At 53.9% G+C, this 9,617-nt stretch overlaps 1 protein-coding gene across 4 annotated transcripts in view; it reads left to right on the top strand.

Annotated features, from left to right (window-relative positions):
- MEIS3 (Meis homeobox 3) overlaps positions 1-8,728 on the top strand; it is a 24,087-nt gene extending 15,359 nt beyond the window's left edge. For 3 of the 4 annotated variants that reach the window (XM_025368917.1, XM_025368919.1, XM_025368916.1), the window contains exons 7-13: positions 2,040-2,151; positions 2,340-2,488; positions 4,473-4,549; positions 4,765-4,823; positions 4,931-5,014; positions 5,345-5,412; positions 8,311-8,728. In XM_025368917.1, coding sequence (XP_025224702.1) covers positions 2,040-2,151; positions 2,340-2,488; positions 4,473-4,549; positions 4,765-4,823; positions 4,931-5,014; positions 5,345-5,394 — 531 coding nt within the window. In that variant the 3' untranslated portion in view covers positions 5,395-5,412; positions 8,311-8,728. The remainder of the gene's footprint in view (positions 1-2,039; positions 2,152-2,339; positions 2,489-4,472; positions 4,550-4,764; positions 4,824-4,930; positions 5,015-5,344; positions 5,413-8,310) is intronic. The other variant, XM_025368915.1, reaches the window with a different exon arrangement.
- The last annotated feature ends 889 nt before the right edge of the window (positions 8,729-9,617 follow it).

Below are 9,617 nucleotides of genomic sequence, written 5' to 3'. Positions count from 1 at the left end.
AAAAAAAAAAAAAAAAAAAAAAAAGAGAAGGCCAGGCACAGTGGCTCACGCCTGTAATTCCAGCGCTTTGGGAGGCTGAGGTGAGTGGATCACTAGGTCAGTAGTTTGAGACCAGCCTGGCCAACATGGTGAAACCCCATCTCTACTAGAGATATGAAAAATTAGCCAGACATGGTGGCACGCGCCTGTAATCCCACCTACTCAGGAGGCTGAGGTGGGAGGATTGCCTGAACCCAGGAGGTGCATGTTTCAGTGAGCCGAGATCATGCCATTGCACTCCAGCCTGGGCAACAGGGCAAGATTCCGTCTCAAAAAAAAAAAAAAAGAAAAAGAGAAAGATAATACACAATACAGCCCCAGACCCCCTTACCTACAATTCTGAGACCCCTTGGCTACAATCTTTGAAACTTCAAAGTTTTGCATTTTGTCCCATAAATTTAGTGCAAACTCATTTGGCAGCAAAAATGGACCTGAACTAATGAGGGGCTATTTATAGCCTTTATTTATTCTACTTAGTTAAATATTCATCCATGTTGCTGTGGAAATGTTAATGAGTTTGATGACGAGGTTGTGCCCCAGAGCCTGCCTGGGATGGCTGCGAACTGCATGGTGTATGCGCTGATTTACTGCCTAAAAATGTGAAATGGGCCTGGCGCAGTGGCTCACACCTGTTATCTAAGATTTTGGGAGGCAGAGGTGGGCGGATCACTTAAGCCCAGGAGTTCGAGATCAGCCTGGCCAACATAGTGAAACCCCGTCTCTACTAAAAATACAAAAATTAGCCAGGCATGGTGGCAGGCACCTGTAATCCCAGCTACTTGGGAGACTGAGGCACGAGAATCGCTTGAACCCGGGAGGCAAAGGCTGCAGTGAGCCTAGATCATGCAACTACACTCCAGCTTGGGCGACAGAAGGAGACACTGACTCGAAATAAAAATGTGAAATGTTCTGAATCCTGAGACACCTCTGGCCCCAAGGATTTTAGATAAGATGCCATAGACCTGTGTAAGGTCATCTTGTTCGAGCCTCTATGTAGATGAACTCATCATTGAATACTGGCCACACTCCGTCATGACTATTATTATCCTTTGTTTTCTTTTTCTCTTGCTTTATTTATTTATTTATTATTATTTTTTTGAGACGTAGTCTCACTTTGTCACCCAGTCCAGGCCAGAGTGCAATGGCGCGATCTTTGCTCACTGCAACTTCCGCCTCCCGGGTTCAAGCGATTCTCCCGCCTCAGCCTCCCAAGTAGCTGGGATTACAGGCACCCACCATCATGCCCGGCTAATTTTGTATTTTTAGTAGAGATGAAGTTTCACCATGTTGGCCAGGCTGGTCTTCAACTCCTGACCTCAAGTGATCCGCCTGCCTTGGCCTCCCAAAGTGCTGGGATTACAGGCATGAGCCACCGTGCCCAAGCCGGCCTAGTTTTTGTATTTTTAGTATAGATTGGGTTTCAACATGTTGGCCAGGCTGGTCTCAAATGCCCGATCTCAGGTAATCTGCCTGCCTCAGCCTCCAAAAGTGCTGGCATTACAGGCGTGAGCCACTGTGCCTGGTCCTGTCCTTCATTTTCCAATTAAGGAAACGGAGGCTCAGAGAGGGGAAGTGACTTGCCCAAGATCACATAGCCAGGAGGGAGGCAGGGACTGGCTTCCCATTCAGGAGTCCTAGCTCCAGAGTCCATGCCTCAAGCCTTAGCACTAACTTTTTTTTTTTTGACATGGAGTCTTGCTCTGTCACCCAGGCTGGAGTGTAGTGGCACGATCTTGGCTCACTGCAACCTCTGCCTCCTGGGTTCAAGCGATTCTCCTGCCTCAGCCTCCTGAGTAGCTGGGACTACAGGTGCGTGCCACCACACCCAGCTAATTTTTTCTATTTTTTAGTAGAGACGGAGTTTCACCATGTTAGCCAGGATGGTCTCGATCTCTTGACCTCGTGATCCACCCGCCTTGGCCTCCTAAACTGCTGGGATTACAGGCGTGAGCCACGGTGCCCAGCCGCCTTGGCACTAACTGCTAACTCTTGTTTTCTAGAATAATATATGGATTCGAGACCATGAGGATAGCGGGTCTGTACATCTGGGGACCCCAGGTCCATCCAGCGGGGGCCTGGCCTCCCAGAGTGGTGACAACTCCAGTGACCAAGGTGAGAATCTTGGGAGGTGGAAAGGAAACATGGGAATCAGCCAGAGGATTGAAGTAAGACTGCAAGTAGGACTTGCAGAAGGGCAGAGATGGCTGGGGTGTGGAGTGGTGTCTTGGGGGAGAGTCCTAGGGCCCTCTGGTCCTCCACTCTTCACTGCCCACACACACAGCATGCCTGCCCTCCCTCAGGAGATGGGCTGGACACCAGCGTGGCCTCTCCCAGTTCTGGTGGGGAAGATGAGGACTTGGACCAGGAGCGACGGCGAAACAAGAAGAGGGGGATCTTCCCCAAGGTGGCCACCAACATCATGCGAGCCTGGTTGTTCCAGCACCTCTCGGTGAGAGCCCTGCTGCCTGGGTGCAGGGTGGGCATGGAGAGAGGGAGAAGGGTGGGCCACAGAGACCAAAACCCCAGAGACGCCCAGAAATGGGAGACTGAGATGGCGGGAAATTTTTCGAGACTCTCTTGGAAATGGAGAGTTGTGACAGGATCCAGCAGCAGTGAGTGTCACCTGTGTGCAGGTGCTGCTCAGGACACTTAACTCACTAAGTCCTCCCCGCAAACCATCCATTAACCCACACATCAATCACCCACCCGCCCACCATCTACCCAGCATACCCTTGGAGGGAGGAGCTACTATTATCTCCATTTAGCAGATGAGGAGGAGACTGAGGAACAGAGAGGTTGGGAGACTAGCCTAAGGTCACACAGCCAGAAGTGGATTCAAATGCAGGCAGTCTGGCCTTAACCACTGCACCATACTGCTTCAAGGACACAGGAGAAAAATAGAGCCAGGAAGAGGCTGAAACAGAGAGACACAGAGACCAAGTCAGAGCAAGATGGAAACAGGGAGAGGCTGAGTCACAGAGGGACAGAGACAGACAGAAACTCAGAGGCAGGGAGGGACTGAATCCCAGAGAGAGAGAGAGATACAGACAGAGACACACACACACAGAGATAGTGAGACAGAGAGAGAATGTGAGAGCCACAGAGAGAGAAATGGAGGGCCAGACACAGTGGCTCATGCCTGTAATCCCAGCACTTTAGGAGGCCAAGGCAGGAGGATCGCTTGAGCCCAGGAGTTCGAGACCAGCCTGGGCAACACAGCAAGACCCCATCTCTAAAAAGAAAAAAAATTAGCCAGGCATGGTGGCACACACCTGTGATCCCAGCTACTCAGGAGGCTGAGGCTAGAGGATCGCTTGAGCCAGGGAGGTTGAAGCTGCAGTGAGCCATGAAGGCACTACTGCACTCCAGCCTGAGTGACAGAGGGAGACCCTATTTTAAAAAAAAGAGAAAGAGAAAGAAAGAAATGGATAGGGAGGGGCCGGGTGCGGTGGCTCATGCCTGTAATCCCAGCACTTTGGGAGGCCGAGGTAGGCAGATCACAAGGTCAGAAGATGGAGACTATCCTGGTTAACACGGTGAAACCCGTCTCTACTAAAAATGCAAAAATGTAGCCAGGCGCGGTGGCGGGCACCTGTAGTCCCAGTTACTCGGGAGGCTGAGGCAGGAGAATGGCGTGAACCTGGGAAGCAGAGCTTGCAGTGAGCCGAGATCGCACCACTGCACTCCATCCAGCCTGGGCCACAGAGCAAGACTCCGTCTCAAAAAAAAAAAAAAAGAAAGAAAGAAAAAGAAATGGATAGGGAAGACTGGGCGCAGTGGCTTACGCCTCTAATCCCAACACTTCGGGAGGCCGAGGCGGGTGGATCACGAGGTCAGGAGATCAAGACCATCCTGGCCAACATGGTAAAACCCCATCTCTACTAAAATACAAAAAATTAGCCGGGCATAGTGGCGCGCACCTGTAGTCCCAGCTACTGGGGAGGCTGAGGCAGAGGAATCCCTTGAACCCCGGAGGCGGAGGTTGCAGTGAGATGAGATCTCGCCACTGCATTCCAGCCTGGCGACAGAGCAAGACTCCATCTCAAATAAATAAATAAATGGATGGGGGAGGGCCACACAGAGACTCTGACAGATTCAGAGGGGGAGGGGCTGGGCTTTGCTTCCCTCCCCCACGCCAGTGAAGCCCCCTCCTCCATGTCACAGGAGCCCCCCTCCCCCAATACGGTCTCTCTAATCAGATTTGGCCAATTAACCTCTAATTGCTGGAACAGGCGGGGGCTCCCAGGCATGTAATTGTCCCAAGCCTGGGGCTCCCTTGGCCTCCATCCTGGGGAGCGCAGAGACGCTCAGACGCGCCGGCTCTCCCACATGTCTGCCTGGGCTCCCCATCCCCCGGGCCCCGGTGGGCCAGACCTTAGGGTTCAGACTGCGGCCGGCCAGACAGGCGGAGTGACTCTTGCTGGTGGCCGCAGCACCCGTACCCCTCGGAAGAGCAGAAGAAGCAGCTGGCGCAGGACACGGGGCTTACCATCCTGCAAGTCAACAACTGGTGAGTGGCCCAGGAGGGCCCGCGGGCCGGCCCAGGGCGGGAGCCTGGGAGCTGTCCGCGGTGCTGACGGAGACCCCGAGCCCGGCGGAGCCGCTGCCCCTGCTCGCCCCGCCCTGCCTCCCCCGCCGCTGTCCTCCCGGCCCGCTCTGTGTTCGTCTTGGCCTCTCTCCCACTCCCTCTTTTCATTCCCCTCCGTTTCCATGACCGCTTCCCAGGTTCATTAACGCCCGGAGACGCATCGTGCAACCGATGATCGATCAATCCAACCGCACAGGTACAGGGGGAAGGCGGGGACAGAGAGCCTGGGGTTCTTAGGAGGGAGTCAAAGCCGGGTCCCGGGCTTCTTGGAGCTCAGCCTGCACCTCTGAACCCCCTTCGCAGGGCAGGGTGCAGCCTTCAGCCCAGAGGGCCAGCCCATCGGAGGCTACACCGAGACGCAGCCACACGTGGCCATCCGGCCTCCGGGTAAGCCCCGCCACCTTAGCTAGGCCCCGCTAGAAGATGCCCACCTGAGATTCAATTCAAGCGGAATACAGTGTGTCACTTGCCTAGTGGGGAGCAGGTGATGCCAAGACAGATTTCCTGGTCCCCCACCTTTTCCTTACAACCTCATTTCTTCCAGACTTCAAGCCTAACGCCTCAGAAGGCTCCACTTTTTCTAAAGGGCCAGCACCTTCTTATGACTCAGTCTATCCTGGTAGAGGGATCCCCTGGTGTAGGAAGGGGTGGGGAAGACTTAGAGGCATCTGGGGGTGTCTCTGAAAGACCCACTTACCCTCCTTTCTTGTCTTCCAGGATCAGTGGGGATGAGTTTGAACTTGGAAGGAGAATGGCATTATCTATAGAGGCTGGATGCAGGAGAAGTGTGAGTGTCTAAGGGCTAGGAATTGTGCAATTCTCAAACTTCCATTAGACCTCAGGACTCCAAGCGTGGGCACATCCGGAGTAGTGGGTCAGCCTGGGTCCCTGTACTGCGGGTTCCCTGAGGCCTGATGGGAAGATGTTTCATTCATCCATCTGTCCATCCATCCATCATCCGTCCTCCTCGTCCATCTATCCATCCATCTATCCACTCACTTACCCATCCATATCTTTATCCATCCATTACTCAATTACTCATCCACCCACAATCCATCCATCCAAACCTAGTCCACCCATCTACCCACTCAATACCCATCTGACCACACATTCACCCACTTATTCCATTCATCTCTCCACTCACCAACCCACTCATCCGTCTACCTCCACACTGACCAACCACCCACACATCTACCCGTTTATCTGTGCATTCACCCACCTCCCTACCCAGGCATCCACCCATCAACACATCAACTCACCCATCCATCTACCCACACATCCCATTATCCATATATCCACCTACCCACCACCTAATATCCATCCATCCATCCATACATACATACACCCATTCATCTATGATACATGTCCAAACACAAATTAAGCCCTTGGCTGGGCGCAGTAGCTCACACCTGTAATCCCAGCACTTTAGGAGGCCAAGACAGGTGGATCACCTGAGGTCAGAAGTTCGAGACCAGCCTGGCCCCATCTCTACTAAAAATACAAAAATTAGCCAGGTGTGGTGGTGTGTACCCGTAGTCCCAGCTACTCTGGAGGCTCAGGTAGGAGAATCACTTGAACCCGGGAGGCGGAGATTGCAGTGAACTGAGATCAACCTGGGCAACAGAGTGAGACTCCGTCTAAAAAAAAAAAAAAATTGAGCCCTCACTCCATCCTGACGTGCCTCCGGTAGGGTCTGGATCTTGAGAAGATTCTGGTCTTGTGGGGAAGTTGGCAACCCCAGTGACAATCCAGTGCCACAGTTCAAACAATAAAACATAGTTTCCCCATAGGAGGGAGTCATCAACTGTCTCTGGGGCATCAGGAAGGACTTCCTGGAGGAAGTGGCCTCTGGATGGGGCACTGAAGGATGAATAGGAGTCCACTGCACAGAGTAGGGAGTAATGTGGAAGGGGGGCATTATTTGACTCTCCCAGGCCTTGAGTCTCCTGTGGCCTGGTATGCTGGCAGCACTTTACAGCATCTTCTCATTTAGTCCTTAACATGACCCTGAAAGGGAGAGACTATTACAGTCTTCATTTCACAGATGAGAAGACTGAGGTTCAGAGAGAAGAGGTCACTTGCACAGGTCTACTTACCCTGCTTACAAAAGCAGGGGGAACAGCATGTGCAAAGGCCCAGGTGAGGAGGCAGCCTGGAGTTTCCAAAGCACAGATCCGAGTTTGACTCTCTCTGGATTAAACCATTTGTGGCTTCCTAGTGCCATCTGGACAAAGTCCCAATTCCTTAGTTTAGTATCCATCTGTCCATCCATCCCCTGAGCTGCTCTGTGCCCAGCCCTGTGCTGGGTGATAGTGGGGACACAACAGTGACCATGACAGCCCCAGCCCTGCCCTCATGGGGCACAAAGTCCAGTGAAGGGGACAGACCCATCCCCAGATGGTGATGCTCCAGAATGGGCAGGACTGGAATGGTGAAGCCCAGGAACTGGAGGAGCTCACAGGGGGTGGGTGATGGACCTGGGATGGGGGGAGGTCCAACCAGGACCTAGAGAGGGCTTCCTGGAGGAGGGGGCATCTGACCCAGACTGGAGGATTCAAGGAGGGCTGCCTGGAGGAGAGGACTTTGGAGGTGAGACCAGAAGAATGGGAGGAGTGAGGCAGGAGAGGAGCGTCTACAGAGGGAATAGCACGTGCCAAGGCCAGGAGAGCTTGGAAGTCTCGTGGCTGTGAGACAGTCCCAGCCCCCTGCACACAAGGAGGAAGTTCTCCTTGGGCTGGGTTGAGGCAGGTGGCCGGACAGGTGGCTAATGAATTCAGGGCCAGCAGAAAGGCCCTGAGAATGAGAGTGGAGGCCTGCACAGGGCTTATGTGTGGAGGCGGGTGCTGGCGGCCGAGCCTGGGAAAAAGAGACAGGTAGGTGTATCCAGGCCAAGTAGGGCAGTGGGAGACTCAGCTCTGCCATGGCCAAGCGTGGATGGGGATGGTCTGGAGTGAGTGTCAGGGGACCTTTGGATCAGTAGTGATGGAGGGGCCTTCTCACTCCACTGCCTGGATGCCCAGTGGGCTCTTTTCTCCACTCCTTTCTGTCTCCTTTTCTGTCTCTCCACTCCTGAGCATGACTCACTGTAGCCTCAACCTCCCTGGGTTAAGTGATCCTCTGGCCTCAGCCTCCCAAGTAGCTGAGACTACAGGCGTGCACCACCACACCTGGCTAATATTCATTTTTATTTTTATTTTTGTAGAGACAGGGGTCTCACTTTGTTCCCCAGGCTCGTCTCGAACTCCTGGGCTCAAGCAATCCTCCTGCCTCTGCCTCCCAAGGTGCTGGGGTTACATGCGTGAGCCACTGCACCTGGCCTCCTCTCTCTCTCTCTCTCTCTCTCTCTCTGTTTTGTCTATTTCCGTATGACTCCTTCTCTCTCTTCCCATGTCATTCTCTCTGATTCCTTCCAGGTCTCTCTCTGTCCCACTCTGCCTGTCTCTCTCCTTGTTCTCTGTCTCAGTCTGTAGGTCTCCCTCCCTCACCTCCACTCTGATTCTCTGTCTCCCTCTTTCGCATCACTGCGTCTCCTCTCTCTGTGGCGCTCGCACATCCCCGCGCCATTCCCTGCCAGCCACTCTGTGTTCCCCTCACGTTGGGGCTGATGAGGGATGCACAGATGGGCTGGGATGGGGCCAGGCCCCCTCCCGCTCCTGACTTGGCGTCTCCTCCTCTCTCCAGAGACCCAGCCTCCAGCTGTGACCCCCAGCCTCACACCTGGTTCTGGTTCCCGCCTGGTCCTCCAGCTTCAGGACCCCCACCTCCAAAGGCCCCTCCGCTCAACGCCTACCTCCCTAGGGCCCTGCTGGGACATGAGTGCCCACCCAAGAGGCTCTCAAGGACACCGGCAAGGCCTCCAGGCCCTGAGCCCCACTTCTGCCTTCACCTCTGCCTGGGACCTGAGCTGGGCTCCTGGGCCTTGCCAGAAGATGGCGGCTAGGGCCTCGCCGCCGGGACAGAGAAGGGACGGGGTGGCTGGGCAGTCAGGGAAGGAGGGTCGCCCGGATCCGACATTTTGGAGAGATTCCTTCACCCTCCTGTCCCCCCACCTCCCTTCTCTAATTTCTTCTTTTTTTAATGATAAAGTCTTAAAAACACAGAGCCACCAACTGGAGTTCTTGTGTCTATTCCAATATTTCAAATTCTTACCAATTTGAAGCTCATAAGTCACGAATAAGGATACTGATTGGCCGGGTGCAAGCGCAATGGCTCACGCCTGTAATCCCAACCCTTTGGGAGGCCAAGGCGAGTGGATCACTTAAGGCCAGGAGTTCAAGACCAGCCTGGGCAACATAGCAAGATCCCATCTGTACAAAACAAGCAAACAAATTGCCTGGGCATGGTGGTGCACGCCTGCGGTTTCAGCTACTTGGGAGCCTCCCAGAGTGCTGGAATTACAAACAAGAGCCACCAGGCCTGGCCTAGACTCCACCTCTTGACTAGAGGCAACTGCAAAATTCCTGCGAGAGATGTGCGTGCAGGGGAGAATGAAGACTCAGGGCCACGCGTGTGTCACTTTACCAGCTGTGGCTCTCCGAGCACGTCCTCTGTCCCATGGGAAATGAGCAGGTTAGGCATGGACAGCCTCACTTCCAAGGCTTCCGGACGGACATGGGTTCAAATCTCGCCTCTGGAACGCAACATGACTTCACCTGTCTGGACCCCAGTTTCCACATCTGGAGAACGGGGAGAGCGGCTGTGCCTGTCTTATAGGATGATTGTGCTGATGGTGGAGGTATTTTGAGGAACACATGGGGAACTGTGCCCCGTGTGTCAGCGCCTATCAGAAGCAGAGGCTATCCTTTGTGACTAGGAAAACAGGCTCAGAAACCAGTGTGAGTCCCTTGGGGTTCTCAGCTTTGCAGACCTCTGTCCCCTCCAGCCCCCAGAGAGAGGGACCACCAAGGCAGAGTGTGGGTCGCTCCCCTGTTTGGCTCTGTCTCTCTCCCTCTGGTACCTTTTTTTTTTTTTTTTGAGAGGGAGTCTCACT

This window comes from Theropithecus gelada, chromosome 19 (assembly GCF_003255815.1).
Source record: "Theropithecus gelada isolate Dixy chromosome 19, Tgel_1.0, whole genome shotgun sequence".
In the NCBI taxonomy this organism is placed as follows: domain Eukaryota; kingdom Metazoa; phylum Chordata; class Mammalia; order Primates; family Cercopithecidae; genus Theropithecus; species Theropithecus gelada.
Note: the sequence above shows the minus strand (reverse complement) of the source record. Positions and strands in the feature narration are given on the sequence as shown.